General features: G+C 38.3%; 1 protein-coding gene across 1 annotated transcript in view; it reads right to left on the bottom strand.

Annotated features, from left to right (window-relative positions):
• si:ch211-266k8.4 (uncharacterized) overlaps positions 1-23,715 on the bottom strand; it is a 65,595-nt gene that overhangs the window by 12,468 nt on the left and 29,412 nt on the right. The window contains exons 11-14 of the mRNA XM_087844095.1: positions 13,841-13,942; positions 12,052-12,242; positions 9,788-9,900; positions 3,158-3,421 (exon numbers count right to left, since the gene is read on the bottom strand). Coding sequence (XP_087700221.1) covers positions 3,158-3,421; positions 9,788-9,900; positions 12,052-12,242; positions 13,841-13,942 — 670 coding nt within the window. The remainder of the gene's footprint in view (positions 1-3,157; positions 3,422-9,787; positions 9,901-12,051; positions 12,243-13,840; positions 13,943-23,715) is intronic.

Below are 23,715 nucleotides of genomic sequence, written 5' to 3'. Positions count from 1 at the left end.
TCAAATGTCATGACAATCCATTACCATCATTGCTCTTATTATGGTTCAAGCAATCGTCGCCCCAGTCAATCACCATCTGGAACAAAATCTTTTCCTTCTTTTTTAAAGAAAATAACTGCAAAAAATGTTATTCCTAAGGCAATATAGCTAGCAGAGCACAAACCCCCAATCGAAACAAATTATTTATACTTTTTATAGGTTACAGTGTTCGGTATTTAATGTTGTATTTCACAATATGGCATCAAAATAGAAAATACAGGCACAAGTTGCTTCTTTTATCTAATGGCTTTCAAAGTCCGAAATGATTGTTATTTAAATTAAAGGGGCTTTTAAGTCATCCCTGTTCACATACCCTTTAACCCTTTTTTCTTCTTCTTTTATGAGGGGCAGCCAATTAGATTTAATCAGCATGTGGGCGGGGCTTCTGTGTTTTTGTGTGCCTGCCTGCTTTTACCAACATAAAGAAGCTGTTTAGGGCAGTCTGAAGCTTCAGCTCTTGACTCTCAGAAATTCTGGCCAAGTTTAATATGAGCTTCACATCTTTGGTTTGGTCTAAAAAAAAGCAAAAAAAAAAGAAATCATTCCCTGATGTGAGCTGCATGATGGAAGTTATGAAAAGGGGAAAAGTAATTTCAGGTTGGGAGTGTCAGGGCCTCTGGCAGGCAGATAGTGTCCATCACTGATGCACTGAATACAGGACAGCTTAGCTCATCTTCCTGCACATACCAATCCTATTGCCTTGTTTCCCACACTTTCAACTGCTCATTCCTCAATTTGTCACTAAGCTGTCAATTAATATAAAATTCCTAATGGTAATTAACTTATTAAAGAAAGTCATTTAACCATGTGGATTCCTTTGATTATTGGGAGGGACACGATGTACAAAACCTGCATTGCGTGTAACCAACTCAACAGGAAAGTACTGTTCTATTTTAGTGCTATGTGTCCCCACCCTGACCTACTGTAAAACACTATGGAAAACAATGCATCACAACGAGGGAAGGAGGGGGTCATCACTTTCTCGTAGTCTGTCACTCACATACACATATCTTATAAAACCATTAGACCCACCATAAACACGCTGGTGTTTACAGCATGAAACAGTACATACTAATAAGGATTATAATCACTGGGAAATCTAGCTTTAGGTTTGTGGAACATGGCAGCTGGACGTTTGTGTGTTTCTGAGGCTAAAATATGACAATTTATAGTATTAAACATTCATGACAGTAAAGGTATTTTGACAAGCAAAGAAACATCAGTGGTGTATTATTAACCACTCCTGTCCCATAAATATTAATAGGATGAAATATTAAAAAGTTGCACTTCAACCGAGCAAATGAATAATGAATGTTTTTGTGTGGTGAGTAAGTCTGGTGCCATTTCCACATACCACCTGTTTCACACAGTGAAAGGTTAATGGATTTCATATATCATTGAAAAAGTCTGTGTAAAGTATAAATATAATATTCACTGCAACAACATAATATCATAAAGTATAAACAAACTAACAATCACAAGGCAGAGGTGGATACAGGGTCTTATTAGTGCTGCACAGCTTTTCATGCTAATATCATAATATTCAAGGCCACTGTGCTCTCAGATATAGTCTTAATACAATCTTTACATGTTAGTCCAGTGAAATACATCTAAATGTCAGTGTAATGGTGGGCAGCCAATATTCTCTTTCACTTTCTTGTAACTCGTAGCAGTATTACCTTTACTTGTGGCACTTGTGTCTGAATTTCTCCTTGAAGTACCTCAAAATGGCATATTATTACAATCCATGAATATTTAAGTGGCTGCTCTACATTGATTATCATAATTTGCATCACAAGTTGAAATTTTATCTGAATGGCAGGTATAGAAATAGGAAGACAAATGGCTTTGTACTTCTTCAAACCTTTGACTCTCTTGATATTGATTATACAGCTGGGTTTGGGAGACATTACTTCATAAACATTCAGTGTAAGAGCCAGTCAAACCACAAGTGTGTACCTTTAGACTAATTATTTATGAAAGATAGTAAAATTATACTATATAGTAAATTAAGAAGTGTAGATCTGTATTCACTAAGCTGGGATCTAATATTTTGTTACTGTTTAGATTCATTGAATGTGTCTTGGCCTTGTATTTGGGATCTTGGAGGGTGTAGAGGATGGCAGTGCATGGAAATTAACATTAATCTGGCTTCCAGTCAACTTTGGAATTTTCTGTTTAACAAAAGCTGAAACAGAAATTGGTTTCTGTGGCAGCTGTCACTGCCTGTAAAATAAGTACACTTCCTCCAACCACATTATTACAGAATTACAAGCGGCTCATTTGATACTGTGAAACCTGATATGTTATGTGATGTGGTATGCTCTGCTTACCAAACTAATTTTAAGCTCGTCTCCAGCCTTATTCCATATCCGTTATCAGCCCATAAAAGGGTTTATTGGGCAGGTTACAGCCTGTTAATTAGCAGTAAGGTTGTCCCGACATACTCGTTACAATCCAGCAAATCCACAGTAAGTGAAACCATTTATGGAACATTTTGTCAAATTCTAAATGTAGTACGTTTTTAGCTCTTTTGTATCTTTTTGAATACATTCATACGACTGAAAACAATCAAGCCTGGCTATTTTAGTTTACCTTTAAAAATCAACGTCTGTCTAGATCCCGTACTAACATTTTTTTTCCCAAATTAAGTTGTTAGTGTTGAAATTATTCACTGTGGATTAATCAAAATAATAACTGTACAAGTTGTTCCCACTTTTAACTAAGGAAACATAGGTGTTTATACAAAAGTCACAATGATACGCTATAAACCTCACAGTGTTTTCAGCTTTTCATATCTTTGTAATGTGGGACTCATTCAGAGAACACATTAGCATGCAGCACATTTATTTGAGGTCACTGGAGGATAAATAATTCAATCTGGGTGGAAGGAGATTTAATGACAATGTCAAATTAGTCTTTTAATGAAATTAATTTCATGCTCTCAGGCTGTGTACAACTAAACACCCACAACACTTAACACTTTCAAGAATCTAATATTCTGTGATATCAAATGAGCTTGTATAACTCTGGGGAATAAAGTTCTTAATTATTCACTGCAGGAGGTATGGCAAGTCTGATGGCATTTGAAGGTGAAAAATGAATTTGTGGATCTTACTTGATGAGAGCTGTCCTGGGCGAGTCGTTCTGCTCCCCACTTTTAGGACCACTGGAGGGCTGAAGAGTAGAAGGTGGACTACGGGTAGATGGAAGAGTGGAGGATGAAGCGGGAACAGAGGAGGAAGAGGGGGGAGGGGCCTGCTTAACTGGGCTCTTGACGCTTCGAAGAAGACGGAAAGACTTGACTCGGCTGTGATTGCTCCGACCGTGAACCACCTTGCCAACAGGTCCTGTACCTGACCTCTTTAAAGTTTGCTCTGACCTGAAATACAATCGTACATGGCTGTAGTTAATTTGAATCACTTCACTGAGGGATATTTCTAAAATTAAATCTGAAATGTAAACATTTATACAATGCAGTTAAAGTGATAAGCAGTTACTTGTACATGGGAATGAATACATAAAAACAACAGCAAAGGGTGAGAGAATCTATATGAATATGAAGCAGGAATGTAATGTAATGTTTTGGGAGCATAAGGGAAGAAGCTAGACCTTGTGGAGGGCCTTGTTAGGTTCACCTCAACCACATTATGATTCCGCTTATGCAAGTAATCTCATAACATGATCATTATGTAGGCCACGGACACACTTCATGACAAGTATGAATGAAAAATACTTAAAAAAAACCCCAAAAAACTGAGTATGTTTTTTTGAAAGAAGGAAGTTATAATTTAAGGGTTTTTTGTAACTTCAAAACAATGAAGGTACGTACTACAAGAAAAAGCTTTTGTGTTTCTGCTCATGGAGTGAAACTATGGAACAGTCTGAAGATGGAATTAAAGCAACGTCCAAACATAAAACTGTTCAAATAGAGTTATAAAAATATGATCTTCTCGAACTATAAAGAAAAGGAAAATATTTAAATTAAGTGAATGTCTCTATTTAAAAAAACAAACAAACAAACAAACAAAAAAAACTCATGATGTGATATTATAGTATATCGTATATCAGAAATCTGTTCACTATTTTTATTACAAATTATATCAGTAAGGAAGCTGACTAAATATTAACTGATAATTTATGGCAAAGGGGTGGGATTAAATAAGTTTACTTCTTCCCTTTCAACATGTAAATTAATCAGAACGTTTTTTTTTTGTATGTAATTTGTATAGTATTTTTTTTTTTCTCTCTTATTTTTTTTTTCTAAATGTACTTGTATATTGTTCACATGTTGAAATAAAATTACCAACCAATCAACCAATCAATCAATCAAATGTGGGCAAGTACTTCAAACCTTTAGGCTACTTAGACTACTATACACCAAACATTCTTCTATGTATATGTGTTAAATATACAATCATGACAATTTGTCACACTAGGTTCAGGTTTTTGGGGCTGGGTGGTTAATCAGACTTTAATTTAAATTATGATTTTGGATTTCAATGATTATGACAAAATAACCACGATAACATTCTGACTTTTTTGAGCATGAAGCTTGGTTTTATGTTATAAATCAGGTTTGTCCCAATCATGTGTATGTCACCTTTCCTTAAAACTCACATCTCAGAGACAACATGAAAAAAAGAAAACAAACAAAAAAAACTAAAAAAAAAACAACAAAAAATAAGATCTACATCAAATGAACAAAAGTTAAAAGGTCCAAAGTAAAAGGCTTTGACAAGTAAATCTGTGGATCGTTCACAGATGCACCACCACGCCCACCACGTTCACCTCTCTCTCTTTTTTCACCTGATTATTTGAACTTTAAAAAACAAAAACCTTTTCTTCTCATCTTGCAGTTTTTGCAGTTATTGAGCAAACTCAGCTAGGGGCAAGTATACCTTCTTGTTCCATCTCATGACAAACATGCACATACTGTAATGGAAAATACAATGAAACTCAATATCTGGGGTGGGATTACATAAAAATGATGCTAATGTCAAGACTTCAAAAGTTATTCCATACCATAAAGAACTTTCCCAAATAGATTTTGGATCCAGATTTGAAGATTAAAAGTATCACATCTGTTGAATGTATGTAGGCCTGCTTAGGCAGGTAGGGAGGCCAGGGGGGAATTCTGAGGGACAAATGCCACAAAGGAACGCAGAGCATTCCTACTGTTGTCTGATGGACGGCCTCCTGTACGTCGCTTCATGTTTTGTCTACTGGTTTCTTAACAAATTCAACATGTCTGACAGTATACCTCTGAGACAAAGGCTAAGCAAAAATACTCAAACACTGCACGGGGACAGGTATGTCACACAGTCTTGGTATAATGCCAAGAGACTGTGGTATTCAAGTAGTGTGACCTCTTAGTGTAACAGGGGTCACACACTACAACCAATCCCTGAACTTTGACCCCGCTGAAGCTGGACCTACTTAGCCAAGCCTGATAGGATCCTAAGCAAGATGTTCTTTGATGTTTGCTGTGAGCACACAGTAACTCAAGTCCTGGTTCAACATATGAATTGTTTGTGAACACATTATACAGAAAACAATAATCCTGATGCAAACTGAGTATTTTTTTTTGCCCTCAAGAGAAGAGAACAGAGCTCACCCTCTCAGTGACTTGCTGATTAAATTAAGAACATTTTAGAAAGCCTTTGCAGTAAGCAAAGTTAAAAATGTATTTTTACTGAATCCTTGAAGCCCTGCTGAGAAACACAGCAAAAAGAAAAGAACAAAGCTAACAAACTGGATCAGACTTAAATTATGCAAAACTCTGCACAAGTGAGATGTGCAAAGGATTTTTCTCATCGTCTTTGTTACTGAACATTTTAATTTCACACTTGGGTGGTGTGAACTGCTTCGTTTTCACTGACCTGCCGTGACGAGAAATCATCTAATGTTTAAAGCGTGTGTTCTTAATGTGACTACAATCTTACAGGCTAATATGAGGTTTAATTAATCTGTATAATAACTTATAACAGCTCTATTACCATCTCAGATAATGGAAAATAATTACCAATGCTATCATCCTAAACCTGCATTAGTGTTTGACTCTGAAAAAGGTATATCATCCATTATTATCATTGTTAAATACCAAAATATTTCTCCTTCTGTAAAAAACACATCTGGAACACGACTCATCTTGAAGGGGATTCAGTTTGGTTTTATAGGGCTTTGGAGTTGACGTAACGCCGCAATGCATTGTGGGAGCGCGGCACCATATTGGCAGGCCACGAATTAAAAAAAAAAAAAACACACTGTGTTGGAAGGAAGATTGCTATGAACCATACTTAAAAGCAGCTCAAAAGAAAAAGGATGGTATAGAGACAGATTGCGTCCGGATGCAAAGAGACGGTACCTGCAAAAAATAGCGTGCATTGGAAATGTGGACCCGTATCTTTGTACAGCAGTGGAGTACAAACCCTGAAGACCAACCGCTATTGACTTGCCGTGATATATTCTCGTACCTTGTCTGTGGAGTCAGCGCATACACTGCGAACCAGTTTTGCAATCATAAATCTCTGGAGGCGCACATCCAATTCACCAAGGATTGGGTGCAAGATTTGGCTATTTTTAAACCTCCACATTGTGAATACGTCATCATTCAAACAAAGGTAAGTCAGCGTAAGACAAGTCAGCTTGTTAAGACAGTAGGCATTTTCACCGCCTGGTCCTAACCCTCATCCCCTAATTTGCCACCCTATTACAATAATCCCAGTGGTGACCCCTGGTGACCCACAGCCTGGTTACAACAACCTAAACCACTTGACACAAAGACAAAAGCGGCAAGGAATGACAAGTATGCTTGAAACATGAGCACAAACACATGCATGAGTACACACACATGTACACACACACACACACCACTAACATGAGTGTGACAGAAAAAACCATTACAATGGGAGGATTAGAAGACTTTTGTGAAATTCTAAAAGCTGCTGAAAACCGAGTTGGTTTCACAATAGAGAACAATACTTTAAGTGACTGAAATTGTAAAAGTTAAAAAAAAAATTAAATGACTGTATGCTACCATGCAGCAAGCACAATTTGTAACTGTTTGTGTTCTTATGTAAGGATTAAGGTTTCATTACATGGTGTTGGACAAAACCAGCGGCCTGATTGGCAGGTCAACAAAAACTAGTATCCCAGGTAACAAAAACAGCAGGAAGGGTGAGCAAAACTGGACAGTGTAAGTGATTCACCTGCATTTGTGACTAAAAATAGAAGCATGCAGACTGTTAAATGTATTTAGGAGTACGTGCACGAACAAAAGCAAATGAGTATCAGCCCAGGCAGCCTCTTACTCTTACTTTTACATACAACAAATACATAATAACCAAAAAAGCAGTGACAGTAATAATGTTATTACGGTGGTAGTTCATTGTGGTGCTGCCAACTCTCCTCTTTGACACACACATACACACTTTTCACTTACTTCCATCCAGTGCTGGTTGGTTTTACACTGTGAAAAAGCGGTTTTAAAATGAGGTAAGACAAAAGCTGCCTGTGTTTGTCTGCCTATGCAAATAAACTGCAAATCTGGCAGATTTCATGTAAACTTTGCTGCAGTTTAATCAACCATCCGCCTCTATGTCAGTACCTGCAGCATGCAGGTGTGAGTGCAAGAGCACGGGGCACAGTGTTTACTCCAACACATATACTGTTAAGATTTTAACACAACTGAAGGTTTTGATTGTTAAAAATCTTAGTGCTCTACACTAAATATTTAAGGTTAAGCTACCCAAACATATTTAAAAGTAATTAAAACCAGTTAAATGTTTAATGGGCCAGTGAAACATAAATGAGACCAATAAAATGGGAAAATGTAACATTGACATTAAATGACCCCTTTCTGTAGTTTCCCTTTATATTTACTGTAAATAAAGGAACGAAAAGAAAAAATACATTTTAGGACATGTATGTTTAAATACGAGTTTTTGCGTCTGTTTGTGTTGTTCCTCATGCATTTAATCGTTAACTATATTATGTATGTGTGGGCTAATTTGCGTGTGTGCATAACCATTTTTAAATATGCATGGGCGGTGGAGGTCACAAATCAATTTACTTCCAGTGCCTGTCCCAAGCCTGGATAAACATGGCTGGCATTAAGGCCATCTGGAGTAAATATGCACATGAATCCGCAGAGGGAACCCCATTAAAGTTTCGGAGCAACCGAAAGTATCTACCTACTCACTTTTAAGTATGCATGGGAAAACCTCTCATACAGTAAAGTCCCTATGAGATAAAAGAAGAGTTTCTTCAATAAGCCCTACAAAGTGAAGACCAAATTACGTTTGTACACACCTAACTAGGGCTGGGCTATATCATACCGTTCATGGTAATACCGGTATAATGTTGGGCAACGATAAGAAAATGACATATCGCGATAGAATATGGGTAAAACGCGCATGCGCAGTGCCTTTGTTTACATACGCACATGGCGGCGACGCAGAATGAGAAGAGCGAAAGTAGATCGTTAAATGAAACAGATGAACCAGAATTGGTTTGTAAAAATGCTGCAACTTCAGTGGTGTGGAACTGGTTTGGCTTTTGTCCGTCAGATACACAACAAAGCACTATTTTTGGTAGAGCATGCTAGCGGGCCGTCGTTATTACCGTGTTGTTTGGAAAATATGGCACACTTAAAATCAATCCTTTGATTTTTCTGAAAATCGACAGTGCCCCTTATAATCCCGTGTGCCTTCTGTATGAATTCTGGTTGTGTTTACTGACCTCGAAACGATTTTATGTACACGGCGCTCGAAAATCTGTCAAATGTTTTAGTACGACTTTGCTAAGCTACGAAGCCGCACCGCTTGATGGATTGTCGGAGCATTACGGCTATCGTAGGCAGGAGCCTCGTGGAGTGATACGTACTGTGCTTCAACATAATATTACCGTGTTGTGTGTGTGTAACCTCTTTTTAAGTTTTGTGGATATTATACATGGTTATGCTGAGGATATGTCGGCCAGTTTCCACTGGAAATGCCTTTTGGTTAAACTGTCAGCGAGGAATTTGCATTTGCACTTTTATATTTTTATACAACTTTAATGCACATAAAAAGCTGCTTGTGTAAGTGAAAATACATTGATTTTTTTTTTTTGCATTAATAAAGTTGAGGAGTTGTGAAGTATTTTGTCTAGTATCAATTATATCGTCAGCTATATCGTTATCGCAAATTTTCAAATGTATATCGTGATAAATATTTTTGGTCATATCGCCCTGCTCTACACCTAACTATGAAAATGTTTCATAGTCTGACAAAGGGACTGATGATGAGCAGCCCTCAGGACAAAATTATAATCTCACATTCCAATTTGTTAATGACTCATGCACAAAAGGTTTCTTACAGCCCAAACAGCTGCAGGGGAAATTTTACGGGATTGTGGGAATCAAAGAGCCCACCACTTAAATGAGCATAAAAGAAAAGGTGTTGATGAAAGGAGAGGGTGTCATGAATTTGTTTAATGTACATAAACAAAGGGAGTCTGAAATGGAGAGAAGAGTAATGATGATATCAAAAGGTGTTCGTGTGTATAAGCTTCTAAAGGACTTATTGTGGATTGTACATATTTCGTTGGACTCTGCTCCGTTAGTGCTGTTCCTTTAAAAAAACAAACAAACAAACGAACGACTCATCCATTGTGGAACAGTGGACACTGTTCTAAACCACAGTCAAGTATAAAATTTAAAAAAAATAAGGCTGAGTACAGAGATCTCAAAATTAAACTTCCTTACCCTTCGGTTTTTTCGCAATCTTCTGCATCTCCTACAGTAACATCGTCACTGCTCTCCTCCACTACTGGCTGATTCGTGACGCCTCTCTGCTGCGTCCGCCTCCTGGATCGAATCTGAAAGAAGAAACAAGGAGCTGGTAAAGGAGCTGAAACCAGAGGATTTGGGGCTGAATCACAGCGATGAGATGTATCCCATTCTGTCTCATCAGCTACAGTGACACAATATCATTAATTATGAATGTGTATTAAGTCGGTACTGTGTCATACCAACTGTGCGCATCTTCTATAAATGAAAAACAAACAAACACACAAATTAAATGCTACACAATTTGATTCTTTACCACAAAGTGCTGTTGTTGATGTTGATTGTGCCGAAACTGAACTTCAACACTTTTATAGACAATGAACGGGGATCGTGATTGGCAGACAGAGTTATTCAACAGAATTAACTGAAGCTTCTTTGCACTTTTCTGTTTTCAAACTTTGTCTGCTTGTGGCACACTAGCTCAATTGGACACCTCCAATTCTTTTTCGCTGCTCTTATTTATATTATTTTTCACTTCCAGTTTTGAATCGATCATCTTTATGGTTTTTTAAAATTTCTTCCGATTTGTTTCCAGGTTGCATGCCCAAAGTCTCTCACAAAACCCTAAGAAATCCAGTTATTCTGTCACTTACTTCATGGACAATCAGAGCAACAGTTTGTTTGTGACAAAAAGGTCACTTAAACAAAAAAAAGGTTGTTTTCACAGAAAATCCAAGCTGGTGTGTCAAAGTGCAGTTCCAAACAAATGAACAGAGCTGGATGTCCAAATGCAACCACCTCCAGAGATTTAGTGACCTGTGTGGTTTCATAACCCAAAGCTCCATCGATTTCATGCTCACAGCACTGTCTAACTGAGCTGTGCTGCTGACCATGACCAGTTTATTTATTCAGTCATCAGGCTAATAATGAAGAATTACACTAAGTAGACCAAGCTTGAAATAATAAGCATTTGTTTTAAGATATAGGAATGTGCCCGGACAAATAATCCTCTTTTTCCAAACTTACTGTAGCTGCTTCTGTGCTGGCACGTAAGGATACAAACACTTGTGGTTAGAAGTTCAGAAAATCCTTGTTACTAAACATTATGTAAAGTCAGCATGGGGACTATAGAGATAAGCCCTGCTGTGTCACAAGTGATTTACATGAGATGCCAAATTGGTGATCCTTGCTGCCCAGATTGGCTTTAGCTAAAGGATTCTGGATTGTGAATGGAGCTGTTGAAACTCTTATTGTCAGACACTTGGTCTTTTGTTCAAGGCTTTCATAGATGCTGGCACTCAGTGAATGCTGGTTAAATTAAAAAGAAAAGGAAACTCAATTTAGGTGAGAAAAATCAGAGTCTCCAAACGGCAGGAAATCTTGCAAAGAATTGAAGTTAAGGGGAATGAGCACTCAAAGAACAGATTGGAAGAAAGTTTGCATCAGAATGAACTGTGAATAAGAACGTTATTATTACTTTATTATTAGCGAGCCAAACAAAACAAAAAGAGTAACGTACAACGGCAGTGCTCGGGTTTCCAAGCACACCTTCTATTTTTGTTCTGTGGTGGGTTCAATGGAAAATAATTAAAAGGATGTGGTTATTAATCATTATCTTCTCAGTCATCAAACACTTGTGTCAGTCACAATGGAAAAGAAAGAAAGATACTGAACAAGTGACTTTTCATAATAAATGTATACTTAGGCTTTGGCATTTAGAAAAATATGACAGATGTCAAGATCAGGTCCTCTCTGATATCTGTCCAGTAAAAAACAAGCCAACGGCAAGCAGCCATTGAGCTCAGGGCAACAACCTAAGACAGGAAAGCAGCCAGGCAAGCCTGTCCAATGGTAATAAAACCTCCCTACCAGCAACTCTAAATCTTATCTCTAGACATGTTCATACACAAGGTCTGTAAAACTCAGGTGTGACTATGATATATGGGCAGTCTTATGAAAGGTTTTATGCTGGAAAGGAATCAAATGGTGAATCAGAGAAACCCTACAAAAAGAAAAAGGTCCAGGACCTGTCATACGGAAACTTAAAGGACTTTTACAATCTATAGCTTTTTGCAGAACATGCAGGTATGAGTAATAATAAACATCTTATCGAAATCTCTGAGTAGAAGACACAACAATTCTCCAGACAAAAGGCTTGTGCTGTGAGTTACACGCTTTAAAACCTACTGTTACAGTCATGGTTTAGCTGTATTTCAAAGCAAGAGGTCTCCGAGTTTTACCTGCGCTTGTGTTAATGAAGCCGAGGTCCGACTCCTGCAGAAGCGTCCAGTTGCAGGACTCTGCTGTCTGGGTGCTGCCTGTGTTTGTGAACTCTTTTTTTCGACCCGCTGTCGCCCCATTGGGTCCAAAAGGTGCCGTTGAGCCAGGCGCATCACCCGTGTCAGTATATTTACAGCACCTGGAAGTGTGACTGTAGGCAAAAAATACAACACAAGAATCTCTCATTCTGCTTGGAAGAAATTCCCAGATCTTTCATTCTCCAAGAAGAACGACTGCCTTTTGTTTCCTGGCTCTGTAAAACAGGGAATGTCATTTAAAATGGTGTAAATCTGCTGTAATACATTTTATTCAACTCGGATATTGAACACATATGTGGGACTTGAGCACTACTCCACTAACAAAATCGCAGGTACACAGTACAGATAGTGCTGTAGGCAAAGCATGCTGGAGTAACAAAATAAGTTATCATTCCATGACAGAGCTGCCCCTACTAAAATGCCCGTGTGTGTACTGTGTGGGTTTTGGTGTGTGTATGCGTCCTTGCTATACACAAATGAATGTTATCAGTAGCTTCCCATATTTACTCAGGGGGCAGAATCTGCCTGCTTAGGCAAGCTGTGAACACAAAGACTCACTTATAAAGTGTACTGTCCATGTTTGTGTGCAGGCACACTGATGCATACAATCACTGCTACCATTTCAACAGGACATCAGAAAGTGAGCATTAATTTAGCAGTTTGAAATCTTTCTGTCATCAAGCTGTGCTAGAAGAAAACCTGTGAAAACCTTAACATCCTAATATTCTTGTAACATCCATCACGTTTTAACAGTGTACCAGCTATGTTTATGAGCCTTAGCATACTAGTAAGGTTCTACTTTGAAGACGGGCTTACAGCTGTGTGATTTCCTGCCCCAAATACCTGGGGCAGGAACTTTTTGTTGTTATAGACCAGTGACCGTTCCAATAAGGTATTTCAAAGTTTGACATGATCAGCAGCCCAGAGTAAAAAAAAAATCAATAAAAAAAAAAAATCAGCTTGCTGTCTGGCAAGCTGATTGGCCAGCTGCTGGGTCGTTGGGGCCAGTGATTATGTCACCACCAACCACTGTTGTGACTTGTGTGAAACAAACAGGCTGCAGTGACCTTTGCTAACCAGTAATTCTTTTTCTCGCCTTCAGTAGCCAATTTTCACATTATAGGAAGCCTGTGAGGTTACTGTGTTAAGGAGGCTGTTATTAGTGAAAACTCAGCAGGAATGCTGGCTGTGCTCGACAACACGAGCAGTTCACTTGCATTTCTGACTAAAATAGATGTATGCTGACTGTAAAATATGTAGGAGCATGTGTGTGATATAAAGTATTACAAAATTTAGCCAAAGCAGCCTCAGTGTTTCGACAAAAAAGCGGCTAACCCAGCTGCAGTGAAGATGATGTTTACCGTAGTTCACTGTGGAGTCTCTCCTCTACAATTGAGGCCTTAATTCCTTAAGCAAACTGATGACAAGCAGTTTAGCTAAAATATTAGAGAGGATTGTCTTGCAACAGTACTGTGGCTTAAATGGAACTATTAGACAAGTTTCTACCTGTCATACGTTTTGCATGGCTCTACCCTACGTTTAACCAGCTCAACTAAATTTGTATTTAGACTTCTTTTTCTTGTTTTAGTATGGCCCTTTCAGCACTTCCGCTCAATACATGGACGTGAGGGTTTCAAAACATATTATGTAGACCAGTGATGTATGAACACATGAACATTTGTGCACATAAGGGCAAACAACAGAAACTCACCCTTCTCAGTGGTCTTTTCTCCCACAGATGCTGGTGATACATTTTCTTTCTCTTTTCCTTCTGTGACTTCACCAGACAGTGTGCCCTGAGTTTCACTTTGTTCTAAAAACAGCACATCAAATTTTAGACACAATAGTTTAGTTTACAGCATTAGAGGCAAACAGTAGGAAATCTTTTCAAGTCTTTTTTTTTTTTTACAGTTGATCTCAGTCACTGGTTTTGTCGACACATGAAACATACACACAAAATCTACCAAAACTACCAGAATTTTCAGCACTCATTACTCGCCATAAAATTGTCTGATTTGCAGCCAAGTCACAGTTATATACAACCCAATGTATGTGTTTATTAGTTTATTCCAGTAGTTGGATTATTGTGTCTTTACTGAATACATTGTTTAATCAATCACACTTGCAAGCTGGGAAAGTAAGTGAATCTCTATCCGGTCGTTAAGTCTGACGTCACTAGCCGTGTCTGGGCCTAAACTCCGCTGCAGGTCCATATATCAAACGATCACTGTGGCATTACTGAGAGTTGAAAAACTGTCTAAAGTCTTTCATCTTTAATAAAATGATCAGCGTTCTGCTCTACCAGGTGTAACAATTGAGTTTAACATCCAGGCATCCATGAAAACGGAATTTATGACATTTAACGGAGTTAGAAGTTAGCAGGAAGTTAGCTCGCTAGCTTCTATCTAAATACAATATAGCATGTCCTGACTGCGGGGTTTTGGAAACAAATTAAAACGTACAGCTCTGTTATCACTTCCAACATAAATGAAGACAGAAAACTAAACAGCAGTGATGTTTGTAGGGTTACTGAAGTTTGGCTAGCTGGTATATAATGATGTGCTACGTGACCGCTAGCGACACAGCTATGTTAGCATAATATAAACAAGCTAACTTTTTTTCCACTCGATAAAAGTTAACGTGAGTGTTCTCGGTGGTCAGAAACAAATGTAATCGCATGGCAGGATGCTGTAAAAGGACCAAACTTCAGCCAGGAGAACAACTGAGATAATCCATCCACAATACGAGGTTAGTCATTCATATACTGCTGCATGGGCTGGGCTGTAGTTACATCCTAAGGTTTTAAAAACTGAGCTTAAATAAATGATTAGCGGTAATAAAAGCCGAGGGAGGTCAACAGTGATCACTGACTGTTTTAGGAGCTTTTTGAGATTAAATAGAAGAAAATACAAAACATTAAACATGTTAACAACACAAAAGCCATATTAAACGCAGACTACTTTAGGCCCGGAAGTAGGATTCGTCACGTCATCACTTAACAACCGGATGGTGACTCTTCCAGAAGGTACTTGGAGTAAAGTGTTCCAAATTAAGGAGATGAGGCTGAAAGTGTGGGTTATAAAAAGGTGCTTCTCTCTGTGTGTAAAAGCATACAAAGTCTGGTTACTTAAAGTCTAAGCAGTAAAACACAAAATAAGAATGATGTTAAGCACTCCAAAAACACCCAAAAACTGCCATGTCTTAAGTTTATGGGAAAAAATACGTAGAAACACTTGAAGATGCTTGAAACAATGTTCTCTGGACAGATTAAAATGTTTTTATGTTATATTGTACTTTTTGGTGTAAAGCATATGTTTAGGCTTGGAGGAAAAAGGAACTGAACCCAAACAGTCAAACATGCTGGAGAAAAATTATGATTTGTGCCTCACTTTGCTACCACAAAACCTGGACACCAAGAGAACAATAAATTCAAAATTGCATCACGAAATGTTACATTTTAACCATTAATTCCAAATGAGATGCTGTATAATGACATGGTAATAAGCCTTGTTCTCGTGTTCATTTTGGGAACTAGCCAGATAAAGCTGTGGTATGGTTGCAGTAACTGGGTTTAACCTGTAGCATGTGGCAAGAATCTGCAGAATGAACACTTCTAAAATATCAACTTGGTCTGAGATGCTGAATTTATTTCAGGTTTGTGCCATGTGAGTGGGAATGGTGATTTAGACTTCTAATTTATAAGGATAAGGCTTCTGGCAAACAGGAAGAGCCAACGGTAAAGCGCAGTGTGTCCCAATCAAATGCAAGGTCTTTTCTGGGTCCTGGGTACAGTTATCTTTGATGTTAAAACAAGTCCATTTCCCAGACACACCCTCCTCCCCCCTTTTATTGCCAATGGCTCTCTCCCGTAGCCTCATGTCTCTCTGTGCTTCCTTCCCTCCCTGCGATCCATCTCAATCACTGTCAGACATCAGTTAAGGAGAGGTTACCTTCCATAGCCAAATGCCAACTTCAAAACACTGACATGTTAGAGCATGTCTCCCGTTAGCCACCCAAAGACTAACAGGATGAGAACATGTGGCATTAGCTCATTGCCTCTTTAAAATAAATTACAACGTGAAAGTATGTTCACTGCTGTTGTGTCGTGTGTGTATGCATGGGTACAAATTAGGAATGACTTCATAGCAAATACAAATAGTTGTCTCTGACATATACTTTATCTGTGACATCATAGAGCTGAAACAGTTAAACATACGTATATAAAAACTAACCATGGATTCAGGAACACCTGTGACCTCAACTCAAAGTTTCTGTATGACTCAGTGTTATAATTAGAAGTTCCAAATGGTTGTGTGTGTTTGACTTATTGCTGAAACTCACCCTAGAAGCATGTCTACTCTCACTGGAGCTGCCACCTAACAGTCTGCATTTTCACAGAACCTCAGTGATTTAAACAATACACGCAGGCATTACAGAACAAAAGCTACACTGTCCAGTATCAGACCAAACTCACAATACACAGTTCAATGTATCAACACTATCAATTATTCCCTTAAACTGAGAAGAGTCAGAAGAGTGTGCAGTATATCTTGGCACATGATTAGGAAAAGGTGGGTTACAGCCTGGAAAAGCCCAGAGTCTATCACAGGGCTGACACAGGCTCAAATTGCAAGAGATTAATGGAGCTGCCTCTCCAGAGGGTTAGGGAAAAGTTCATGTCCCAGCACTTGGTCTAATCTAATCTAATAAGATCTGGTGTAAGGTAAATGAGTGGTGTTGAGTGGCTCTACAAAAAGGGACAAATTAATTAGCTACAAGGAGAAAAAAACCTGATATGTGAGAAAACTTGTAATGTTGCGCTTACGTTGTGATCTGCAATATCTTAGCTATTCCTAATATATGTCCGAGCTTACAAAGAGAGCATTAATGCCTGATACCTTTGCAGCTTTCAGTGAAAACTTCATCTCACATTCACTATAAACAAGTGTGTCGTTTGTTTTTTGGTCTGACTGATCAAAATTTGGGAGTAAAACTTCTGAGACAACCATCCAAAATCTGATCTTGTTTTGAAACTCAAGATGAGTCCTTATCATTAGTTAACATGATGCTCAGATCCTGAAAACTGAAGAGTTTGGAAAGAACAGAGTTGGTCGACCTAAAAGAATATTATGTTATGTATGGTATATTGGGGTACCCCTGAGTATCAGGGGACAGGGATAGCTCAGTAGGTAGAGTGGTGGCCCCATGATCGGAAGGTCGGGGGTTCGATTCCCCTGAACAGCTACCCTGAGGTACCCCTGAGCAAGGTACCGTCCCTACACACTGCTCCCCGGGCAGCCAATGGCTGCCCACTGCTTCACTGAGTGAATGGGTTAAATGCAGAGAGGAATTTCCCCACGGGGATCAATAAAGTACACTTTCTTCTTCTTTCTTTCTATCAAGCCAAATGGAAATCTATTTAATTAAAACTAGCTAAGATTGAACTTTAAGCTACGCGCAGAGATACAACAGCTCAAGATGAGGCAGATTCCATTTCAGGGATGACTATTAAAATATTCTGAGATTATCAAGGAATTCCAACTGGAGGGTGACAAACTTAATAAGGCATTCGACTGAAAAAGTCACTTGGATGAGTGAAAAACGCTACGTCCAGATGAACAGAAGCCATTCACAGTTTCCCACGTTTGACTCAGCAAAGACAGCTAATACATTTTCAAAGTAAAGTGGGAAGGACATAACAGCTTTTTGTAACCTTGTTAGAAGAAAACATTGAAAATTAAATAAATAAATTAAATAATATACCTTCAGATCACCTTCACATTTACAGGACAATAGATATACAATTGTGAAGAGTTTCAAAACATGACCTGAACTCACTATAGATCATCGATATACAATGTAACCAGGTTTAGACCATCTCTTTACAATGTATAGCTAAGTGTATAGACGAGTGTTCTCTTCATCACCTTGGAGGAACAATGATCCCCCACCAGAACCTCCACCTCCAATCCCCACATGCCCACAGCCCACTGCATGCCTCAAGGTCTGTTTTTAGACACACCTACATGCATATCCATGTATATACACAAACAGAAAGACAAATATACAAAACCAACACAAACATAGTGATGTGGTTACTTGCAGCTATTACTACATATGGTCAAAATCCCGACTCCCACACAACCAGTTGGTAATGTGAGTGTAGGTAAGCTCAGCTCCGGGCTTTCTCTGTGACTCAGGGATATAATGAGAAGGTATGAATGACGGTGTGTTTTTCTGCCCACACTCTCTCTGCTTCTCTCTCACTCTCTCAATGTCAGTTTCAGATGACAGAGCACTCTGCTGATTCCTCAGTGTTCAGGAATTACTGCTGATGACACGCAGCCTTTTGAAGGTTGTGTTTTGGTGTGTTTGAAGCGTCTCTTGTCCCCTGGGAACAGGCAGCGCAGCACACCTGTAGCTGAGATTGGATAAGCTTTAATGTAAGCCTGGGCTCAGCAGATCCTGCAGCCTGGGAGCTTACTGACACTGCTCAATGGAGGCTTTGAAGTGCTGATCATTTACAAAAAGGAGGGGTGGTAATGGACACACAAAATGTCTTAAGGGAAGACACACAAAAGAGGACGAGAAACATGGAGACAAATAGTCAGAGCCGTGTTTGACGTTTACCATGTTCCATTTTCTCTTTAATCCGTGCAATAAGTTTGGAAATGACATGTGACACCTGGGAGTCAGCGCAGAAAACACAAGGTTTTACTACGAGTAGTAAGCAGAAAAGCTGTCGCCAGCATTTTTGAAAATTGTAGCATGACATAATCACCCGAGGGTAAATGACAGGACTTCTGTCTACTAAGCAATCTTTCCATATGTTTGGTGATGTAATAAACACACAGACTGCTGACCTTAGATTCTGCAGTGTGCAGCCTAATTTATTTTGCAAAAGAAAAAAAAAAAAATCCTGCAGGACAAACAAGACATGATGAAAAATATCATTTCTTATTTAAATCAGCATTGTGAGTAATCAACTAGGGCTGTGCGATATGACCAAAATCTCATATCCCGATATAAGAATTCTATCGTCCCGATAATGATATAAATCACAAAAATGTAACATTTTCTGTAAATTCTGTGAATCTCGGGCAGCTAGTCTTGCGGGAAGTGTTTCCAGCTGCGCGTCATGTAGCTGGAGTCGAGTGTTTTAACTGATGCATGAAACTACACATTTTTAGACACAAGTTGTAAAGGCCGCCATTATCTTTGTGAGTATTTATTACACGGCGTGCTGCGGGGAAAAGCCTGTTCTAACGTTTGAGTCTAAGGTTTATTTTTTAGCACCTGGCGGCTCTTTTTTACTTCTCATCCGTAAATAATCTGCTCTTTCACGTGATTCAGTTTATTTTGAAAAGTCTCAACAGGATCTTGAGCTTTATTGTGAAAGGTTTATGTGGAACATAAACAAGCGGACACGCGATGCTGTTACCGTCGTTGTTGCTGAGGACAACGCATAAAAACAGGCGCTTGTCCATCCGTAGTGTGGTTATATTAAATATAAGAGAAAGAGAGAACTTTAATAAATTAATATAGCCACTACAGTGACCATCAAAACGATGAAAAATATTGCCGTAAACAGTTTATTTTGCGACACCACGAAACAAACGATAGCGTAAAATGAAACGATAGATGTTTTTATATCATCATCCGATATATATCGTTATATCGAACAGCCCTATAATCAACTGATCAGTCACATCATTCACAATAGTTTATTTGTAAGCTAAAGGTACCCTCAGTCGTTTCCGTTTATTTATTAGAGAAAGAAAGAACGTGGTGGTTCATGCGTCATGAAGACACATTATTCATGTGTGCACCAAGATATGAAGGATGATAACTATGTTTTAAAGGTGGACAAGGGCCAGAATTATGGCCCAAGCTCTCACTGTGGTTGTAGATATCGAATGGCTCGTAGAATCAGGGAGGAACCAAATAACTGATTGTTGATTTTCACAGTCAAATGATTGATTTCAAATTATATAATTACATTTTGAGTATACATTAACAGCACTGACACTGTGTGCTTGAAGTGAAAAACAACTCTAGCATTCAGAGTGGACATTACAGTTAACTAAGTGTAAAACAAAAAACACCCAACTGTGAATTAACCTGTTTGAGTGGAAACATGTCTGTGGATATTCTTCATTAAACCAGGGGCATAATCTCTTATGAGATAGATGGCCTAATAAAGTTCTTGTTATTTTAGCCTACTAGACATGACTAATCAATCTTAAGTCTGCAGACTAATAAGTCAGACAACAAGGACACAGATGGGAATTTGTTTTACTCTCTAAATATTGGCTTTGGTAAAGACACTAAAATTCTTGTATGCTACTGGTTGGCAACAAGTGGACAAGTAGTCCTTTTATGTCTCTGGCTGATTCCTGAAATTAATTCAATTCAGTTTTATTTATACAGCGCCAAATCACAACAACGGTTTCCTAAATGCATTATATTGTAAGGTAGACCCTACGAAAATACATACAGAGAAAAACCCAACAATCATATGATTCCCCTATGAGCAAGCACTTTGGGGACAGTGGGAAGGAAAAACTCCCTTCTAACAGGAAGAAATCAATATTTTAAAGCCTTTATTTAGAAGCATTCTTCTAAATGCCCTAAACTTTGAGGAAAGTCTCCAGAAGAAGAAGAAAAAAAGAAGAGGCTAGCTGAAGTAACAAAAATAAATAAATAAATAAAAACTGAATTTAACCATCTTCAATTCTGAAGATGGTTAAATAAAAGGCTCCAAGAACAACTGATTGATTTTAGAGGTCTGTCTCTGGTCAGTCTTATAGAAAAGTAAATAAAGCTTCAATATTTTACATTTTAGTTAGAAATGTATTCAATAGGCTCTATTTAAATAGGCTGACTAGAGCAATGGCAAGCAGAAAAAAACCCCTGACACAGCTAGTACTGGTAAAGAAAAAAAAAAAAAGGCAGACAAAAAGGTAAACACGAGAACAAAAACAGTAGGAAAGACGAAGACAAATGAACACTGAGATAATCTCTGAAGTCTGTGGCTATGCGAAAAAGAAAGGGGATTTCCACAAAGAGGCCACAGTCCACTTAAAGAAATAAACACAGACCCTCCCCTTTATGACTCACAAAAGACCTTTCTGGGCATACTCTTAAAAGCCACCACTATAAATCAGAAAGTGCTCTTAATTATTAGCAATTTTAAAATCTAGTTTAAATACAATACTGATTTTACAGTTTACTTACATGACCGTTAAGGTCTTGAAAGTACTGAAATAACTGGCTGTTTCCTGTGAACTGCTGTGCAGTGATGTTATTCACTGGGTTTGTGTGTCTGCATGTATCTTAGGGTACAGTAGGAAAGAATTATCATTTGGCTACAGAAAGGCAAGAGGCAGGAAAGGAGGAAATTAGATAAAGGGGTTAAAAATAAACCTAGTATATTCAGGAAAATGCAACAAAACACACACTTCAACTTCACCCTTACGAACAGTTTGTGTAGAAACTAAAACATTTAGTTTACAAAACATTTAATTAATCATAATTTAACTCAGTTAAGATGAGATCTTTTGTTTCCTGCTGAAGACTTTCTGTGTTAAGATGTTAGATTTTGAAACATAGATCAGTAAATTATTTTAGGCCTGTGATTGGCAGATTGTCTGCCTGTCAGCAGCAGCTGTGGCTACAACCGTAGCTTGCCTCTACCAGTGTGTGAATGTGAGAGTGAATGAATAGTGGCATTGAAAAGCGCTATATAAATCCAATCCATTATTCTACAGAGTTTTGGGTTTAACTTCTAATTCTTAGGTTCTTATAAGCTTCAGTTCCTACATTTGAATTTTTTTTTGTGTTTTCTTCCCTTTGCTCTTGTACGCTCCTTTTAGCTAACAAATTGTGTTTGATAGTGCCAAGTGTTAGTCTTGGCTTGATCAAATGATGTATAGTAAATAAACATCCAGCATCATAGGCACCTGATATCCTCCTGCAATTTACCTTAAACAGGGAAGTCATTAAGTCAAAACATGGTTCAACTTGTTTAACTCCCATTATGAGTTATGTCCTAAATCCTGAATGTGTTTACGATATCTAATCTTAACCTCTTAACTATTACGCCTCAAAAGGACTCAATCATCAAGCATCAGGCTCCACGAGAGCAAACAAACACATACACTTCTATTTGTCACAACAGTCTGGGCTTACAATAACACTTAAATAGCCGAGGAGATCATCTCCTCTCAGACAGTATGTTGTCATTTTTCAAAAAGGAGACGGCAACTAAATCATTCTTGCGGTTTGTTTTTGAATGTTTGTCGCTTTGTGTGCATGAAACCGACAGACCAGAGAAGCTCCATTATTATTGGCATTAATCGGTGGTTAGAACTGCAAACAGCAGTCAGTAACTGATGACAGGGGAGTTGGGTAAAAAACAAAAACAAAAAGGTCTTCGCATGCGCTGATTCAGTCACTAATGTGGACAAAGAAATGAAAAGTCCCTTTAGTGTATTGGTACATCAATGGCTTAAGAGTATAGAGGCCATGACAGGGCAGGAGGAAGAGAATAGATGTTGCAGGGTATGAAGGGAGGAGGGAAAATAACAGCGAAGAAAAGGCCTGAGGAGGATGGAGGCAAAATGAGAAAGAGAGAGGACAAGCTGAATAGAGTAGGAAAGAGTTTCACAGAAGAGGATAACTTAGAAATAAAATTGTAACTGTTCTGTTTAACCGTGAACTAAGTTTGAGCTAATCATAAACTACATTTAAGTTAAAGCTTATGTAAGAAACAGAATACTGGAGGAAAAAACAAAATAGGACAAGAGACAGTGGACCCCACAAGTCTGGGGATGACAACTTGTAGGAAGAAGTTATTAACTTGTGATAATAACTTCAGGGAATAAGTTAATTATCTTGTGCAAACAAGAAACTAACTTCTATAAAAACCTAATCTGATGAAACTTGGACAAAGAGGATTGGGAGAGAAAACAGGACATAATGGATGGGAGTGGGCCTGTTTGGCCCTGATCCCCTTTGACCCATGGGTATTGACCTCTACCACACCCTGTCATTCAAAGTGTGCCTCTTAATATGGCTTAAGCCTTACTGCAAGGTCAAAGTTCATCCCCAAAGGGCTAAAGTTCTAACAAGAACTCCAGAGGCTGAGACGCATGAGTAATAAGTAACACGTAAAAGGCAGGATATGATAAATGTTAGCTTTGACACTGTTAATGTTCTTAGTACAGTGACTGAGAGAAAAAGGGGAGGATGTGCTCAGTGAAAAAAATAAACAAGAGCAAGTGGATGAAAAGAATCAAAGCAGTCATTTATCTATTTTCTAACATGTAATTACAGCTGTCAAACTACACAGATGAAAGGATCTAAACAGAATGTGATGCTGCTCATTTAAACCCACAACATTAATGCCATGCCATTGTGACATGATGATAGCTTGGTCTAACACAACACCTTTATCCAACACAGTTAGATAAAGGTAAGTTTGATTGGTGATAATGGAGGCAACAGTCAGGTCTACCCTGCAATTTCTCTGTGGGTCAGTATGAATGCAGATTTTACATCCTTTGTTTGTTTTACCGTTTTTTG

Source organism: Neolamprologus brichardi, chromosome 7 (assembly GCF_056152115.1).
Source record: "Neolamprologus brichardi isolate AB-2024 chromosome 7, ASM5615211v1, whole genome shotgun sequence".
Classification (NCBI taxonomy): Eukaryota; Metazoa; Chordata; class Actinopteri; order Cichliformes; family Cichlidae; genus Neolamprologus; species Neolamprologus brichardi.
The sequence above is the reverse complement of the archived record's forward strand: the minus strand, read 5'-3'. Positions and strand labels throughout refer to the sequence as shown.